The following is a 20,244-nucleotide window of genomic DNA, read 5'->3' as shown; positions in this document are numbered from 1 at the left end:
TCAAAGGAATAAAACAACTGAGAAATTGCAGGATGCTTACAAATTCTTGTGCGTGAGTGTCTGATGTATTTGAATCGGTGACAGCAGTAACGCGCGTGTTTGGCATATAACATCTCGAGTTTACCACATGCATACCTTAATTAGAATTTTCAACCTTAGCAATAAATATACTATATATCTATATTTCAACTACATTTAAAATTTGGCTCATACGATTCTAGGGATATCTTTCCTCTGATATGTAAGTCACACCACCAAAGAAAATATGTAATGACTCTTTTTTTCTTTAAAAATAAATATTTGTAAGCCTTTAAACATTGATATGTTTTTGTGATTATTTACAGCTGCATTTTTTCTCTCTACTGCAAAGCACAAATTACACAACTATATAAGGCTACGATAAAGTGCATAAAGTTACGGCCTTTAGGTAAATTTTTGATAGAGTTATGAACATACACAATTCACAGCATATTCTGGTTTAAACTTCGACATGAATATCAAGATTGAACTAATGAGACATTTGTACAATGCTGCTTGGTCCGTCAAAACTAATTTGCAAATTACATTGAACGCCGTTTTCTCCTTGTTTCTTTATGCCGCTTCGAAGTTCTACATTTTCATCTTTTCCCCCCGCCCGGAACATGACAAATTGCACTTGAAAACATTTTTGCATTATGTGGCTCTACACTCTAATTTTCTGAGATTGGTGAACTTTGCTTTCATGTTAACTGTTCACATTACTGAACGAAACAAGCAAAATCACCTTACTTGCCTATAACTGAGAAATGAGAAAATGATAAACAGACTGGTAGATAGAGTAGATGGATAGATATACAGAAGGATAGATAGACAGACAGACAGACAGATGGACAAAAAAATAGATGTGTGCGAGGGAAAAGCGTGCTTATAGTGCTGTGACTGATCCTTTTTTATTGAGCTGCAGAAATCAAGACATGCTTAACTTCCAAATGAAATGATTAGACGTACGGACGGGTTTCAGGGCATGATCATCAGGGGCGGCCTGTTTCCATTATGAGATGTGACGCAATGTGCTATTAGATGTGCAGTTGTTACTATTCAGTAATTTTCAATTCATCCTTACTCAAGACAGCTCACCCATCGTGTCTGCAACTCTGTATGCAAAAGTATTTATGGAATCACGTTCTTCTTCATTGATGTATAACTTTGTGCCTTGTTCGGAAACTATTATAGTATTGCGCGGATCAGCGATGTTGCTGGCGAAATAGATTTGACATTTGAAACAGTCACTTTAAGAAGTACACAATATAACATACCTTCAACGATTTCAAAGCTTATGTTTAGCTTGCCCCCATCTGGAAATAAATCAAGTATTGTATGATAATGATTAGGAATGCGGTAATTCTGGTTTTATTGTCTTGGTTGTTTGTTTGTTTTTAACTATACTTGCTGAAATATTACTATTGAAAGTGAAGCTAGTCTGAACCAATCACGTAATCACCCTCTCCGAAAAATAGTACTATGAGGACGAGCAGACACATGTGGCACGGTTCTCAACAGTTTTTGTTGTTTGTGCAGATCTTAGTTTCGACTAATTAGATTATCTTTCCTTCCAGATGCTGTAGTTTACTGAAAGATTGATAAAGTGCACCTTGGTGTACCGTTTCATGTTTTTCTTTAGAGCCGTATGATATAGTGATCTTTGTATCAGCATCGAAGGATCTATCAACGATCATATTTTCTCTATATCTCATTGCCAAGGCTGCTGGATGTTGTTTCAAACTTCCAGACGCGATTCACACCGATGTCGGCCACGTAGACGGCACCTTCGGGAGGGTACGTGGCGATGTCATGGACCACGCCGAATATCTGAGACAAACAGGGCAAAGCGAAGATATCAAAGTTGATGAGTATGAGCTAAACTTTTCACTGCTATAGTCACAGGGAATTACAGCTATGTTAGATCATGTTGGGTTCGAACATACTTTCATAAAAACAGAGCCTTCCGTGGTCGCCAACATGATGATTATTTGCACAACATATTTGATATCAAAAGTATAAGTTCTCTCCTCTTGAAGAAATTAACCTGAATTTTGCAACAGTCCAGAGAATGTATATAGGATGGTCATGTCACGTTTGACGTAATCATCATCTTTATACCACTAGCTGAGATCAGGACTACTAGGACCAGGACTACCCGGCCATACTGCAGCGAATACTACTACTATTTCTGCTATCACCAGGGTGATTACTGGTACTATGATAGTAACAATGGAATCAACAAGGATGATGATATTAATGATCATTTTTATCAGTTTCATCATAATTATGTATTGCAACATGGCTAATAATCTAGATTCTGAATGTACACAATTTGACATTTTTACATGTCACAGACATGCTTTCGAACGGTTATGTATGATAATTCCTATATCATCTCTTGCAAGGATGCCCAGTTGCTGTGAAAAAAACAGAGGCCAACTTAATGTATTAAAAGCAAAAGTCCCTCTTTTAAGCCCCGAATGCAGTTCAACTACAACTTTTAAAAAAAAAATTGATCGCCAGTACAAGATCATACAAGTGCTCGGAAGAACACATACTCACTACAAACACACACACACACACACACACACACACACACACACACACACACACGCATACACACAATGAATAATTTAAGGTTCCTCCAGCCGAGTTACCTTCGGGTATGGGTCCCATGTGCTGAGGATTTCGCCCGTCTCCAGTTCAACAGTGAATCCCAATGGCGGGACCTCCTCGCCTTCGTCAGGACCGTTCACGGCGTAGAGGACATCTAGATGAAAGAAAAAACGAGTATGTAATCATACCCATTGAGTTGACTCATGTAATGTAGTGTAACTCATTCACAGCTAGAGTACCAATCAACTTTGACCATAGTTTTGACACAATAGTTACTTTCGTCAAATACGTTATAAAAGCCAACACCCTTAACAGTCTTAAATTAGATATTGGTTTTGCAGAAAATACAGTAACCACAGAAAAGATCAGCTTGTGGGATTTAGCTGTGCTAAATAGTAAAGATATAATGAACATGGCAACTAAAATTACTAGTAACTCGGTACCTTCGTCGTCGTTGTAGGCGATGGCGTAGATCTCGTTGCCGAAAGCAGGCGATGCGATCTGGCGCTCCAGGGAACCGGTGGTCAGGTTGAAGCACTGGATGCGCGCGTTTTCCCGGTCAGCCACGCAGATGATGTCTCTCGACTCGATGATAGCCAGACTGTGCGGGATCTGGAACGACCTCATCGGGGACCAGGGCGGTACGAGTTCTGACGGAAGGGAGATATGTTATCATGTTTTGGGAGAGAGAACCAGGGAGGAAGAGAAACAGTGAGTTATAGGAGCCGAGGCAATTGTGTGGAGGAAGAGGACAATGTTACTTTATAATATGGGTCTCTCGAATTTGATGTAATGTCATTACCCCTCATGTAACCACAACTGTCAGGTTAATTCGGTAGTTTTGAACAAACATTATATAAATGAATGAATAAATAAATAAACAAATAAATAAATAGATAAATATATATATATATATATATATATATATATATATATATATATATCATAAAGCAAAGCTCCTTGTGGACAGTCCTAGTTTGCAGCACACGCACTGAATAACAGCTCATTCTGTAACGATATTCTTACCTCCCGGAATCTTTCCTGCCGTTATCTCCATTAAAACCGTTCCATTATGGCTGAATTTTAGTACGCGGCTGTTACAATACCTACAACATTGAAACAAGAAGAGAAATATACATGATGGAATTTTTCAAGTTTCCGGACACCAAAACTACCACATCCTTTAAACTGAACGTGCTATCAATTCTATCAAAATAATGATTGAAGTAAAATAACCTCAGTGACTAAAATAGAGTCCGTCAGATAAAACCGCGAATTTCATATTTCTTGCATTAATGGTCTCTGTAGTTTGCAGTGTAAAGATTTTGAATGAAGAAAAAATAGAGGGTATGTGTACTTTGCTCTTCGGATAATCTCGCGACTGTTTTGTAGCTTTTAACTCATGGCGGACGGAATTTGTGTAGTGTGAGATGATTATGTTATGTATGTATGCCAGTTGAAGGATCATAGGCAAGGAAAGGTTTTAGTTTCGTCATGTTCGTATTTTGTCTTCTGGATAGAATATAATCTGACTCATACATGCATACCGTATGCATAGTTGGATGATCACGAAAGAACCGTGCAAGATGCATCGACTATTTTGGCAAAATTAGCTACATAGATATACCACATTTCAAGATGTCTTTTAAAAGTTTAAAACAATCGCAGCCTACTTCTCTTAACGAAAAAAACAAGCTCAATATTACAAGCAAGGTGTGCAAAGCGCAATGTAAGTTCGTTTCGTTCAGGTATCGTCAGTAAAAGAAAGGAGGGGGCAGATTAGGGACAGTCTGTTTCAGTTGACATCTTTTGGTTTTTCATAATGATAATGATTAAAATCATGTAATGGTATTGATGATTATAACCACATTTTTAGCCATGATGATGGCAACAACACATTATAAATAGAGATGCAAACTGATAAAAGAATACTTGTACTTCATGAACAGACAGTATATTTACATGGAAATGAATGGATAAAGAATTGAATGAATGAGTAGAAAACGGTCAAAGTAATTTTTTTGAGCTATCTGAAATGAGTTCTACAATCTGTGCTCGAGAGTAATGACTTTGCATTTATCTTTTGATTCGTACCCATGAACGAGGAAAGTTAAGATGCAACAAAGTGACGGAATAGTTGTGTGCATCAGAATGTTAATGACACCAGGATCTTACCCGTCAGCCACGTAGATCTCGCCCGTTCTGCTGTCGACCGCCACGTCGGTGGGCTTACAGAACTGGTCCAGGTCGTTGCCCGGATCGAAGGCCTTGCCGAGCACGAGGGACGGTGTGCGGGAACCCGCCGGAAACTTGAAGACTTGGTGTAGCGCGACGTCAGTCAGCCACATGTTATCGTGTGCGTCGATGTACAAACCATGAGGCATGTAGAATCTTTTGAAGTGGACAGGAACAAAGAGATCTCGAAATAACTCCATTTTACTGCAAATACGTTATACATTTACACACCACATCAATAGTTAACAATATAGTGAGGAACTGCAACATGTAACAACTTTACAAGTAATCTTATCTTGCAATATATTACAAGCAGGTATACCTGAAGCCATCGTTGCCTGCCTAATTTTCCGATGACTTATCGAGCAGGGAAAAACATAAAGAAGCACAAGAGAAACTATATGCGGATACATGTCCTAGACATGGATATAATAGGGATATATCGATGTGATATGAGCTTCAGTTACTAAGCATGCACAAATCCACGTACATTGCAAAGTATTTCACTCGAAATAAAACAACATTAGTGTATCTTATAAATATCTAGTTACTACGTGATGTCAGTAATCACCATGACTATTGTCTTCCCGCCATGTAGACTGCAATTAATATTTTGATCCAAGTAGCAGTCAAAATTGATTCCAGTTTCTCTACATGATTATATTTCCACATGGGAAATAAGTAACAAGTTTTTTTGTTTTTTTAACGTGGAGGGGGCTATTACGTTCGTAGCATTAAATTCTCTGACGGTATAATTGGCAGACTTGAATCGTCCTTAAATACGATTGTTCACCTTTATTATCAGTGCATATAATGTTCTATAATTATATTAAATTCGCGTCATACAACTTTTTTCCATTTCGTTTTCTTAGTAGGGCCGTTCTAATCAAGGACTGTCCAAACAACACAAAACAGACAACATGTTTAATCGACCACTACTTATGAATAAGTACAATGACATTTTTTTTTACGTGCGTCTCGTTTTCTCTTCAATTTCTCTTCTTTTTCCCTCAAATATTGAAGTGAGAGTGGACTAAAACTGTGACGAACAAAATCTATGCATCAATGAAATGCGTGCCTGGTTTATGCATTATGGATTTATCAGTACCACAATAACATTTATTTCATGTAAAGACAGCTATAAAGCGCTGAAAATTTTTCCCACTGACATGAGGATTTTTCAATTTTTCAGCTGAACCCGCTTAATATCGTTTGGCTATTAAGTGTATACATATATCTATCGTAGTTACAACACATCAGGTTGTAAAAAAACTTTATGATCAAGACATGTGCAATTCTATACTATATGACATAGTATATAGTACAATTGTTAAAGCAGGCAATGTTGTGACAGCTTTTGTATATTGCGTATGTTTTGTAATCATTAAGTAATACCTTGCAATAGCAAGTCGTCGGTAAGCATAAGTACACTTCTATCGTCATTTTGCAGCAATACCATGCATACATAAATTCTTCCGTAGATGCTAAAATACAACATACATGCAGAGTGTTAAATGCTGCGTTACTGAAATCATTACACGCCTCATTCTCGATGATGTACAAAGTGGCTTGATCTATTATAGCTATAAGATTAATTGTTGTACTTTGCCATAGTTTCATAATATTTCCGCAAAATGTGAACATAATGAAATCTTACTTAGATGTTAAAGTGTTCGGTGGTTCGTAAAATACCCCAAATAAGAAGTTTGTTTCAATGAATTCTTTTTTGGCAATTTAGTTCTAAATGTAGCAAAGCTAATTTTCACTGATATGCTTTATTCGATTCTTTACTTTTATTTGCTTTGTATATACTCAGGTGATATTCTTTGACCTTTGTTTCGAACCCAAACTCAGAGGGCATGCCATACCGATTATGATTATAGTCTTACCGATCACTGCCCCAAGAAGTGAGGACTTCGCCAGTACCAGGGTCAAGGGTTACGATGACGTCATCAGGAATAGGTTCATCCAAGAGGAAGTTGTTCTCGTCATCAAAGACCCTGCGTAGCGCATGACAAAACAGAATTACGAGAGAGTACACCGAATGACATGATGAAACGTGGTGAATGGTGTAGTAGACTCTATGGCAGACCGAGGTCATATTTAACCGGACTCTTTTGCCAGCCATCTTAATGAATCGACACAAAGTTTTATCCGTGTAGACAACCAAAAACTCAGAGTGGCGTATTTACCAATTTAAAACGAATCTACTACCTGAATTAACCAAAAACAATGTTAGCGTTTAACTGAGCTTCTAGACATCTCTGGAGGTCACCTCCAGAGGTAGGCCTACTTGTAAATTTTTCGTTTAATTTGTAACAGTTTATATACCCTGCAATTCTAACTCACTGTATCGCCTCATGAACCATCTCTTTTACTCCAGGGAATTCATTTCTGTTATCGACGAGAAGAAGCGCGTGGCTTAAAGTTTACAACTGAATATAAATCACACTCTCTACAATGGTGTAGATAATAGCAGATTTATCCAGCGTTGATGTACTATACCTTTTCAAATACTCTAAATTCCGTATCTGTATTTCTGATATTGGAAGGGTGCGTTTTATAGTTCATTTTTATTTTGAATAGACAACGTGGCAGAACGTTAATACGGTTATGTATGGCAAACACTATGGCCAGCACACGACGGTATGTTTTGCATACTTTGCCTCCCCTTCCCCATCCCCCCAAACAATAACAACAACAGCAAATCCAAGCACTTTGCTTTGTATGATAAGAATCTGATCAGTCTAACAATACTTGCAGTAGACGTGCTCTCACCCGTCTTTCCATTGACGATCGGCCCGGTGAACTAGGGAGAGTTTTCCACTGGAGTCTGTGGCAATGCCGGCCACCTGACCGATCTCCAGAGTTTCGTCACGCGGCCACCAGCCGCGAAGGACCATGCCATAGGCCTGAGCACCGGCGGAGTTCCACAGGTCCTATCGATGCAAAGAGGGATGCCCATTATTTCACTTCTTACGATGTTAACCATAGTAACGTCTTTAACAACCAACTATAAACACACACACACACTTATACACACACGCATATATATATATATATATATATCAACACGCTCAAAAGAATTTCGTCACCCTATAAAGAATGTTTCACGAACGTTGGTGAAATGCTAAAATCAAACATTAAATCTCGGGTGGAAATGTCAGAAATAATGACCAGCTACTGAAAGTGTTGTATCTGCCATCTCACCATTTCAGAGCAAAAAAAAAAAAAAAACACAAAACAAAACCCACACAAATAGATCTGTAAAACAAATTTAAGAACAGAAATAAAACATTATGGGGTAGTCGGTGTCTAATACCTACAAGGGACAATAGAATTATGACTGTGCGTTACACATTTTACTCAGTCAACACTGAGAACGCTGCGCCACTTTACCTGTAGTCTGGCCATCCAGTCGGCTGAGCTAGCATAGACCGACCCTTCATCACCGTAGTTATTCATGTACGAGTCACCGTCAATTCTGTTCTGGTAAGACTGGTCGATCCCTTGGTCGCTGTAGTACTCGTCCTGGTTCAGGAACTCCGACATCGAGATGGACTCGTCGGCACCGTAATCGATCCGGGGTACTCTGCTACTCATCCAGTCTGTGTTCTGCTCCAGAATCGACCAGAGAGACGACTGCGAGTACTCGTCGCCAATGTCTTCCTCGACGGCCAGGCTGCTGCTGCTGCTCGGCAACATTTCAACCTCCTCCTCCTCCTCCTCCTCTTCTTCTTGCATCCCGTTCACCTCCTCGTCTCCTTCATCGGGGCCCTCTTCCTGCTGCTCATTCACGGCTTCGTCCTCGTCTCTGTCCTCGTCCTCGTCCTCCGCATTGTCGATGAGTGGTTTTGGGTCGCAGCTTGGGCTCTTGAGTGCCCCTGAGTAGTAATTGACCGTCTCGATGATGCCTGTCTCCTCAGTGCTACCATTACCATTATGACGTCACAAAAATGAGACATTAACAATTCAAATGATGGGGCCTTGAAATGATGGAATGAGGACATGAACGAATCAAGGCGCAGGCGAGATTCATGACTAGGGCCGTTGAAGTTTGTTTTTTTCCCTTCTCCGATCGAGAAGGGGGGGGGGGGGAGGGCAGAAAGCTCGTGGTTGGGTCAATGTTCCTCCCCCACCCTCCCTCCCTTCCCCCTTCGTTGGGGCCCATGGAATGACGTGGGGTTTCTTGTAGTTGGTTTGTTTTTTTCAGAGAAAAAGTTGTTTTCTTTTTCTTTTTGTTTTTTTAGGGGGATGGGTGGATAGGGTGCAGCTCCTAATCACCAAATTCCCCCTCCCCTCTTCCGTGACCTCTGCATGCTAACAAAGGTTTAGATTACAATTGGAATGGTGGAAAACTGCCGTGAATATTCATCTCATCATCGTGGTGAAAAAGATGACAGATTTTAGCCAAAATACAACACAGGCAAGTATCCATTACGGTACATTACACGTGTATTCCTTACATTTAAATTACATGTACATGAAATATGGCTAAATATAAATAGTTCATTGTTCTGGAGCAATTGTTATCAATAGAGTTACTAATTTCTGCCCGGTAGGCACTTCACATTTAACTATCTGAACCATATTTCATTCTAGGTATCATGATATAGCAAATAATAATTTCATCAAGAATATTCAATAGTCCAGGAAAGTTATATCATATATACATAATGTAACTATACCCAAGGAGGTTTGAGAAATGGAGTTCCAAGTGGCTGTAAACATTCAAACAGCTGTCAGTTTTCTTTTGACGTACAAAGGAATTCTACAGGGTGCATTTGTGACTTTGATGATCGGAGTTCGATGCCGCCGTCTTTCCGAGCAAAGAGATGATTCACTTGAAACACTAACATAATGTCGGCTACATCTTGTTTGTTTTTGTATTAAGAAAAATTAGATTTCAGCTAATAATAAGGCATATGACAAAGAAAGTAACTCCTGTCCAGGATTATGTCAACAAGTATAAATCTGAGCCGTACGTTGTGAAAATATTTGAACTGCACCCTTACTGAAAAGTCGATTTCATCATCTTTCCGATCACTTCCGATAAATGAAACTGATAAGTTCTTTATAAAGTTATATGTTAGATCAGTGTAAAAACATGTAAAGTCGGGTAATTTCAATTCTTATTTCATCAATTTTTGTGGAATTTTTATTCGCACATCCCTGTGTTTGTACCTTTATGTAATATATACCGCTCATGTTTTATAGGAAGGGACAGCGAAAAGTAATTACCATCATAATGACATATCTTCCATTGAGAGTGACTATAAAGTCCATGATGCAATGCCACATGAATCAATTGTCTTCCTATCTGTGAGGCAGCTCCGGTTCAGCACATACTTCAAATATTTCTTAGTGGCGGCATCAAACATGGGATCAAAGGGAATAACACTGTTGCTACTCCATTTCTTGAACCTCCTTGCTATACCGTAAACTAATAAAAAGAGACATTCTTCTACACAAAGTGAATTTCAATCTAACTTTGAGTAACGCTGATGTAGGTAAATAATAACTTACTCAGATGGCATCAACTTCAGCTGTAATCCGGAAGAATCTGAAAATCCACCTTTAAAAAGAAATAACACCATAAAAGTGCATCGAGAGATAGTTTGTCTGCTTGGCAATGTTTTAATCCTGAAGAAAGATAACCAAATTTGATTAAAAGCACTTTCGTCAAAGTAAAAGTCCGTGAAAAATTGAACAAAATGACGACAAACAAATCGAATCACCCATGAAAACAGATCCGGTGTGATGTCATGAGGGCAACCTAGTGAAGAGGTAAGGGTATACTATACTATAGCGGGGAAAAAATGAAAAATTTTCTCGCGGACGAGTTACGACCCCCAAATCAGAAATACATTATATCTTCAGATGTCTGCCCTTGGAAATGGTGTGAGTACCAGTTACCGTGATCGAAATCTTTGTATCAAAAAATAGAAACATGATGACATTTGACACGCATTTTTTGTTTTAACCTCGAAATTGCCTGAGACGCACTTTTCAAGTGCATCATCATTTCATGATCATAATTTCAACTCACATTACCACAATACTAAGTGAGTGTTTTGTTTTCAAGTCGTTTATTTATGCAACTTTGCAATTTATTCATATACTTGTCATTTCATCTCTTTTTTGTTTCATATTGAAATGAAACCTTAATACAACATTTAATGATATTAATATAGATTTCTATCAATATACGGTTTTCTAAGGCATGCAACTGAATAGGGGTAGTTATTTATTATCATTGTAAGTGGTAATGTGTGACAACAACATACGCAAATACAGACATCTTTTGTACTATTGCGAGCAGGAATGAAGTAGACATGCAATTTAAGCTCACGGCGATCGTGGCATCTAGATCGTGGTATCTGGAGGGCAACAGCTCATCTCGCCTTACCGCAACATGTTATTGCCAGTTACTTTCCTAACAAAATGACGCCTGTTCATGTTTTATATCTTAAAATTGCTGTTTGACCAAAATTATTTTTACACGCTACTCTATAGTAATTTTGCTACATGTTGTAAACACAGAAGTATCCATGCTAAATGTATGGTTTTCTTCATTTTAATAGGTGTGATATCCTTATATTTTGTTTAGTATTTGCATAAGACGGGTGGTCATAATCCAGTAATAGTTATATTCGTGTAACCACTATGTGCTGTAAATGTCTACCTACCATCAACATATTGCACCATTAAAACGACATTATGAATGAATGCCCCTCCGACTGTGATAGCTTCACCCTTTGCAAGGTAATCGTCACATCTGTCTCGCGTCCATTCGTACATCAGAGCTGTAGGACCGTGGCATATTCCACTCTTGTTCTGAGGGGTGCAAGACCTTATTTGATAAAAAAAAAGAGAAATAATAAAATGAGTGTCACATGAAATACGTTACACAGTGTGATCCCTCCTGCTGTATTCATCAATATTTCAGATTATCTTCATTACTTATGAAATTCATTTCTCTCACACTGTTATAGCGCTCTTAAGAATTTCCCCCACAGTACACACTTCACTGCATTGTGATTATTCCCAGAATCATCTGAGCATTATAAATCTTCCACAATGGCGCGAAAGCCCTAGTAAGAAGACATCGCCAACATATTATTCTCGATTAATAAAAGCGAGCACCAGGGATATAGCCAAACATTTTTTTTCTCACCCAGTACAAGTCAGTAGGATAAGGTGATACTTTGGTGACTGTACAAAGACTTGTTTCATAGTCATTTTGCATGTGTGTGCGTAGGGGGGGGGGGTACATCGGATGGACAATATCATTTGTTTTCAACACGGGAAGCAGTGTAGTTATAACTTTTACTCTCATCGTCATTATAGGGTATTATACACTTTCGTTCATTCACAAGATATTTCTCGTTACTTCTGCCTATGCAGATTGTAACCAAAGGGGTTTCATGTACAGAGAGAAAACGAGTAAACCATTCACAAACAGAGAACATGAAAGGAGCATCTTTTACACAATGATATTGACACTAGCCTTCAATGTATATTCTAAATGAGCCGGGAACTTGAGATAATGGAATAACAATGATACTATGTATAGTTGATGTGATATGATTTGATTTGGTATTTCAATTTTTCCATGATATCTGCACGAAGAACAAACTAAATCGTCCAATGCAATTTAACTTACACGACAGATACTTACTGTTGATACAACTAATGTGTAATATAACATTTGCCGTCATTATCTTATCATTAAACAATGCTCTCTTTGTTGTGGATGACGGCCTCTTCAGAGTGAATATCTGTTTGATAAAATAACTCATTAATTCAGAAAAGAATACAAAACATTTTACACAATAAAAGTGACGGAAATATACTAGCAGCTTTAAAGTTGTAAATCACTGATTTGATGTGAGTCTGCGTTGTTGTATTCCTGCTATAAAAAGGACATCCATTAATTTAATACCCTACCGATGGCTTGAAACGTGAGCTCATGCTGGCGTAACTAAGAAATATTTTACAGATATAATGAGCATTCAAAGAATAAACTTAAATAAAGTTATGTAACATGTCTACATCCAAAACTTGGAAGCAAGGGCTTTGTCTGAAGCACATCATTAATTTCGCAAATATATAATATAGATATTTATATCTTTAAAGTGTTGAAACGAATCGGGGCGGTGATTACCAGTAGTCTTTATTGCTGGCCGCTTTGTCCGGGCAACCATAGAGAGCAATGTGCATGACCGACTCCCGGTTGATCAGCGGGCTGAAACCGACTGGGAATGAAGAAAACATAGACCAATGACTATTAAGACAGGACCATCAGGGTGATTTTACGGGACGACACAGACCATTAGCTGTCTATCCCGTCTGAGATAATTTAAGGTAACGATGTACCAGCGACCTTGTGACGTGAATCAACGTAAGGTGAGATACAGAACTGTCTGAACGTATTTAAAGGTTGACAGCGTAGTTCGGTTTACCACAATGCATTTCGAAAGAAAATGTTCATATCAGTTATAGATCAAATATAGAGATTTTGGTAAGATTAGATTTTCTATATGATAATCATTTTTTCCACAAAAATCAATAAATCAAGTATATATATAAAATAGAGTAATTTCTTTTTCATTTTCTTATCCATGACATATGAATGGAATTAGTTTTGCGGAGTATATTTACGGATCATTTTTACTTGTTTATTAATTAATTGATTAATCTATTTATTCATTAATTTACTTGTTTATTTATTCATTCGTTTATTCATTTGTTTGTTTTTGCTGTTGCTCTCCGTGAATAATATCGTGTGCTCGATCTGTTGACAGGTTGACTATAATAAAGATCGGGTATACAATCTTATTTAGGAGAGGAACAATAAAAGGAAAGAAAGAAAAGAAAAACCTGTGAAACTTCGGTTTTCGTTTCCATGTCTGTAATGAGATGAGTCCCATCAAGCATAAGTCTATAGTTCGTACGTTTTAGGAACAGTAACGTGAATAATGATATGATGAAGACATCAGTACAATGACTCCAGTATAAGCGAGTATCATCCATTCCCGGTATAATTTATATAATCATGTTAGTATTGAGACATTTTTAATAGTGAGCTAAAAGAGCTAGATTATTGTAAAATTGCGTATACCGTTAAGACAAAGAGTAAATTAAAAACAGAACTATGCTCGCTTTAGATTCCGTTACTATATCGCCGAGTTGTTGAATGTAAAGTGAATGCAACAGCAAAGCTTTTAGGCTGTTTGCCTTTGAGAAATTAATTCTCAAACGATTTGCGCTTCTCTCTCTCTCTCTCTTTTTTTAAAGTTAGTAAAAGCATGACATTTTTTATCAAGATTGTGGGTATGAGTCATAACCCACTTTATATAAATTATCAGAAAGTTGCAAACTGCAGACAATTTTTGTTGTTGCTGTTGTTGCTTTCATTCCGAGAGAGAGCGCTGTAAACAGACAGTGATGCATGGGATAATTTTGCCCAAGTCTCGATCGCTGTGAAACGCCAACGAGATGTCCTGAAAAAGAATGACCCGACTGAATGAAACTTTTTCTCCTGTCTATTAAGGGGCCCAGGCTTGAAATCACGCGTCCTATCACAAAACGGTGCAAAATGGCAGCACATTGTATGCATTCCATGTTATATCTATACGTGAAGGTTTCCTACGAAGGCACGACATCTCGCTCAGATCAGAGCATGGTGTAACATTATCAAATATACAAAATGTATGTTTGAACATATATATATACATACGCATATTATATCATATATATTTCAATATATATTAGATATGTATATATGGTCAAACATAATTATCATATATATACATATATATATATATATAGAGAGAGAGAGACAGAGACAGAGAGAGACAGAGACAGAGACAGACAGACAGGGAGAGGGACAATCGAGAGCGATGAAGTTTTTCAACCTTATATTACTTTGTTTATTGTACATTGTAATGTTGATTAATGTACTAAATTTCTGTAAAAATCTGTTTTTGTTGGAAATGGAAAAAAGTGACTGACTGACTGACTGATTGAATTGATAAATGGTTGACAGATTTTTTTTTTAATAAATTGGGGGATCTGATACCAGAATCACAGAAAATCTTCGATTTGAGAGGGTTTGCTCCTGTATCTTCTGTAACAGTACAAACAACATCAACAATGACAACGATGACGATAACTTAATCCATTTCACTCACCAATGTGTTGTTGAGCTTCCGTGAGGGAGGTGCCAGTGCACTCGATGTCTCCGCCCTGCACCAAACAATAAAGAGAAAGTTTCCGTGAGTGTTTTTCTGTGTGTCTGTGCATGCGATTGTGTGTGTGTGTGTGTGTGTGTGCGTGTGTGTTTTTAATGAACAAGCATTAATCCTTACAGGACGTCATAATCAGCACAGGTCATCGATTAGCTGACACCATTTACCATTACCAATTCTGCTGCTGATTCACGGTATTTAACATCTGTAATCGATGTCAGGTCCTCACACAATGAAATGGAATTATGGAAATGATAACGAAGTCGTGATTAGTTATCACGGAAATGCAGGAATACAACATGTGGACTAACTCGAAACGAAATTCCTGTCGTGATTGACGTCTATTCACTCTTTAAATAAATACACATTTCTGTATATACATATCTATATAATCATATACATATATAACATATTCGTCCTCATTTTTATGTCCAACATTTTAATGTTCATGGTAATTAGCGGCACAATCTTTTGATCTGATGTACTCAAATTTTGCCCGATGCGTTCAGCGTGATAAATTCTCGCAAAAACAAACAAACAAATATAAAACAAAATGTCTTTATATAAAAGATATAAAGACGGTAAAAAGGGACATAAGAACATAAGAAAGACAAGACACAAAGTTTGTTGTTTTGATGTGCTTTGCGTTAATAGCCGAGAGCACAAAAGGTAAACCTGTTTGAGCTGGATCTATGTAGCTAACTTTCCATAATCAATAATGATGATGACATTTTATGTACTGTGCGTGGGTGATGTTTTCTCGGCCTTGCGTTGTGCTGTGTCTAGAAGGGGAACGGCCGCAGGGAAACAGTGTAATAATTATCATGGTTGCACGAGTGTCATATGACTGTGTGTTTCATCAATTCGGCGGGCCTCCGCAAAACATCTATTCTTAATTGGATCCGTGATTTCGCACGAATTTCTGGTGACTCTCTCCCATCATGGTGAAAATAATTATCAAGCACCATTCACTGAATGAGTTACAAGCCCCACGCTCTTCCCTTAAGGCCATCAAGTTTGAAAAAGTCAAATCTCCATGATTTGCTAGTGCTTCTTTAAAGAAGAGTGTATAAGCCTTTCATGTAAAATCTTTGATGTTCATAAAAATTATCAGTGTTGTGATTTTGTTTTGTGATTGCAAAATTTTCAAAATTCCTCTCCAAATCATAACTTATTCAATTCAATTCACTTTATTGATAATCATAAAAATGGAAATATATACAGAGTAAAATGTGTCGGGGAGTTCACAAAGAAAGCCAAAGGCTTGAGACAAGTGATCCCCTTTAGGAGAGTTGGATACATAAGAATATACATGCAAATGCAAATTCAGAGTTACATTCAGATTACTTAATGACAGTTACAGATAACATAGACAAATAAGATGAAATAAAAGACATATGCTACTACATTACACAAATAAAAACAAACAGACAGAACAAGACTAACAAAGATGGACTGATACAATTCAATAGGCATTTAAAAGATATTGTTTATATCTAGACTTAAAAGCACTTTGAGTGGATACATTCTTAAAAATTGAATCCAAATTATTCCAAAACTTAGCACCTTTATATAAAACAGAATTTTTTTGCTTTATGCTCAAGCGACAAAATGGCAACACAATGTTACCCTTATTTCGAATTTCAATGTTATGTAATGCACAGTTCAGTGTAAAAGAACCATCAAAAATGTCAGGTAAAATTGCATTCGAGTATTCATACATAAAAAGACCCAGTTTGACTAAGACACTGTCAGGGAGAGTGAGAGTATTCAATTTTTTGAAAAGTGGAGCGGTGTGGTCAAGAGAGTTGGCGTTTGAACAAATTCGAATTGCTTTTTTCTGTAAAACAAATAAACGACACAAATTAGTTAAGCTGGTTCCAGACCATACGAGACTACAATAATCAAAATGAGGCAAGATAAAGGCATTATACAACATAAAAAGAGTATGTTTCGGCAGTATTGAACAAAGCTTATGCATTATACCAATAGAGATACTTATCTTCCCATGAATATTATTTATATGTTTAGTCCAAGTCAATTTATCATCAATAATAACTCCTAAATAATTAATACTATCAACTTGATCAATAATTCGATTATCTATCTTAATTTCTGAATACGAAACCAATGAAACATCTTGCCGAAAACTTCTGTTAGAGTGGAATATCATATATTTTGTCTTATCAACATTTATCTGCAGCTTATTAGCTCGGAGCCAGTCACAAACGTACATCATTTCAGTGTTGACAGTACTATACAGAGTATTTACATCTCTATGTGAAAACAATATATTTGTGTCATCTGCATACAGAATGAATTGTAAAAACTTTGATGTATTTATTATATCATTAGCGTATATTAAAAAAAGAAGAGGGCCCAAAATACTGCCTTGAGGGACCCCACACGTTAAAGGTAAAGTACTAGAGTTTGTGCCATTAATACATGTGAACTGCTTACGATCTGTCAGATAATCCCTGAACCAACTGAGGGGTACACCTCTAACACCATAGTGTTCCAGTTTGTGCAGCAAAATGCTATGGTCGAGCGAATCAAAAGCTTTACTTAAATCAACGTACAGGGCAATCACGGTTTCTTTGTTGTCGAGTGAAGAAAGGATTTGTTCGAGGGTATGTAAAAGAGCTAATTCAGTTGAGTATAAAGGTCGAAATCCAAACTGTTCTTTGGCCAGTATTTTGTTCTGGAGCAAATGATCATACAATCTATTATAGATAATGCGTTCGAGGATTTTCGAAAATGCAGGTAAAAGAGAAATAGGACGGTAATTTTCTATTGCTTGTTTGTCGCCTTTCTTATAGATTGGAATTACTTTGGCGATCTTAAATGCATCTGGTACAACACCTGTGGTTAACGATAAATTGAATATAATAGAAAGAGGCTTGGCAATTGCAAAAACAGTTTTCTTAATAAATACAACACTTATATCATCATGTCCAGCAGACAAAGTATTCTTTAAACGTTGTACGAGCTTGATGATTTCATTTTCATCAGTAGGAAAAAAGAAAACTGATTTATTTACTTGATTGCCCAGATAATCTGAAAAATGGTTTGAGGATTTGTTGACATTTTTTGAAATACAAGAACCTATTGATGCAAAATAAGAATTAAATATATTGGCAATCATTTTATCATCTTCTATTAATCTGTGACCCTTCAGAATACGTTGAGGCAATCTAGAGGCATTGCTTTGTCTGCCCAGAATTTCATTGATAACTTTCCAAGTTTTACAAATATCATTTTTGTTTCGTTCCAGTAAACGTGTGTAATACTCTTGCTTCCGTAATCGAATAAGTCTATTAAGTCTATTTCTAAATTGTTTGTACAAAAATTCATTTCTTTTGGAAGGGGAGGTGATATGTTTCCGATATAATCTCTGCTTTTTTGCAATTGATGACATAATCCCTTTTGTCATCCATGGTTTCCTAGGAGTGTATTTCTTTCCCCTAAATGCCTCATTGTATTCTACCGTATGTTTTTCACACATGGACTCAAATTCATTCATAAAAGCTTCATATGCAATATTGGGGTCTTTACAGTTTTCGACACATGACCAGTTGTTAGAATACAATTCACGTAAGAGATCATCACACACAATTTTTTTCAAGGTCCGTTTACAATGTCTTTTCGGCCAGTGGGTATCTTGAGCACAATGTGACTTTGTAATATGAAAGATCGGTAGATGGTCTGTTATATCTGAGAAAAGTACCCCAGGTATAATAGGTTTATCCATGACATTTGTAAATATATTATCAATGTAGGTGTAGGAAGATTGAGTTAAACGAGTGGGCTTAGTAATCAAAGGCCTAAAACAATTTTCATACATTATGCTCAAGAAATCACCAGTGGCGGAATGTGTAGAATATTTCAATATATCATAATTAAAATCACCAACAATGTAACAAAATTTATTTTCTTTAGCTATGTTAGAGATACAATTTTCGAGCAAGTCGTTAAATGCACTAGAATCAGTGTCCGGGGCCTTGTAAACAACTCCCACGATAATGTTTTTATCGCGTTTCTGTTTCACCTCTATGAATATGGTATCAACGAAATCATTTGAGAAAGACAAATCAGTTCTTAGGAGTAGTAACATAGGAGAAAAAAAAAGTAGCTTCTGTTTCTCTCTTGGCATATCTAATGTATATCAAATGTATACAAACAAATATGCAATATATTGTATGTATTCCTCTTCTTTTTTGCGAACTCCTCTGATTTTGTAAAAATCCACTTAATAGGGTACGACGTTCTACATGTATTTCATTTCTTTCCAACACAAAACATACAGTGAAATTCAGAGGTGCAAATCTTATGATGAGAATTTGATACGCACCTGAATTCTCCTCGATTACTGGATTAAAGTGCGATTCATCTCTCATGCTTTCTAACATGTACAGATAAATAAAAACAATTTGAAATGAGGGGATAGCGGGTAGCTCGGGGTTGATGATACAGTCTAGACCATTTACTGTCCCCAGCCCATACAACCTCATCCATAGGATCCACACCGATGTATTATAGGCCATTCATAGATATTTTCAATATATATACATGTATATATATATATATATATATATATATATATATATATATATAGTTAACGAATCAGTAGAAGAAGAACGACGTAAAAAAATAATAAATCCTAGATCTTGAAGATCTTAAAAACGGAGCATAGCTCTCAAATACTGAAAGGCAAGGTCACACTCTTCATCAGTGCCCATGGTGTGACAAAAGATCTTAATCAAACCCGTTTCTGAAACAGACATGAAAACACGTCTGATCATGGGCATATATATATATGAAATATATATATATGTATATATGAAATGAATATATGTATGTATATATATATGATATATATATATATATATATATATATATATATATACATACATTTCATGAACTTGTCAAAAGCTGTATGGAAAATTCACATATTCCCAAATCCAGATCACACGAAAAGGAGCATGGTAGAAGACAACGACCTGAATGATGGCAGCCAAGGGATGGCATAAGAGTGTCTCGATTTCACACAGCTGCTATTGCATGCACGCATAACGTGTTCCTCCTACGCCATTATGCCCAGAGTAGACTTTGTAAGCGA

General features: G+C 36.9%; 1 protein-coding gene across 1 annotated transcript in view; it reads right to left on the bottom strand.

Moving 5' to 3' along the window:
• Positions 1–484: 484 nt before the first annotated feature.
• Positions 485–20,244, bottom strand: part of LOC139736079 (probable peptidyl-glycine alpha-amidating monooxygenase pamn-1) — a 35,872-nt gene continuing 16,112 nt past the window's right edge. Inside the window, exons 2-14 of the mRNA XM_071646826.1 lie at positions 15,069–15,123; positions 13,040–13,130; positions 11,562–11,725; positions 10,399–10,447; positions 8,671–8,800; positions 8,272–8,583; positions 7,651–7,811; positions 6,762–6,872; positions 4,813–5,028; positions 3,664–3,743; positions 3,081–3,287; positions 2,679–2,791; positions 485–1,848 (exon numbers count right to left, since the gene is read on the bottom strand). Coding sequence (XP_071502927.1) covers positions 1,723–1,848; positions 2,679–2,791; positions 3,081–3,287; positions 3,664–3,743; positions 4,813–5,028; positions 6,762–6,872; positions 7,651–7,811; positions 8,272–8,583; positions 8,671–8,800; positions 10,399–10,447; positions 11,562–11,725; positions 13,040–13,130; positions 15,069–15,123 — 1,815 coding nt within the window. The 3' untranslated portion in view covers positions 485–1,722. The remainder of the gene's footprint in view (positions 1,849–2,678; positions 2,792–3,080; positions 3,288–3,663; positions 3,744–4,812; positions 5,029–6,761; positions 6,873–7,650; positions 7,812–8,271; positions 8,584–8,670; positions 8,801–10,398; positions 10,448–11,561; positions 11,726–13,039; positions 13,131–15,068; positions 15,124–20,244) is intronic.

Source organism: Diadema antillarum, unplaced genomic scaffold (assembly GCF_040938485.1).
Source record: "Diadema antillarum isolate AM-2024a unplaced genomic scaffold, OU_Dant_1.0 seq00000620_RagTag, whole genome shotgun sequence".
NCBI lineage: Eukaryota > Metazoa > Echinodermata > Echinoidea > Diadematoida > Diadematidae > Diadema > Diadema antillarum.
The sequence above is the reverse complement of the archived record's forward strand: the minus strand, read 5'-3'. Positions and strand labels throughout refer to the sequence as shown.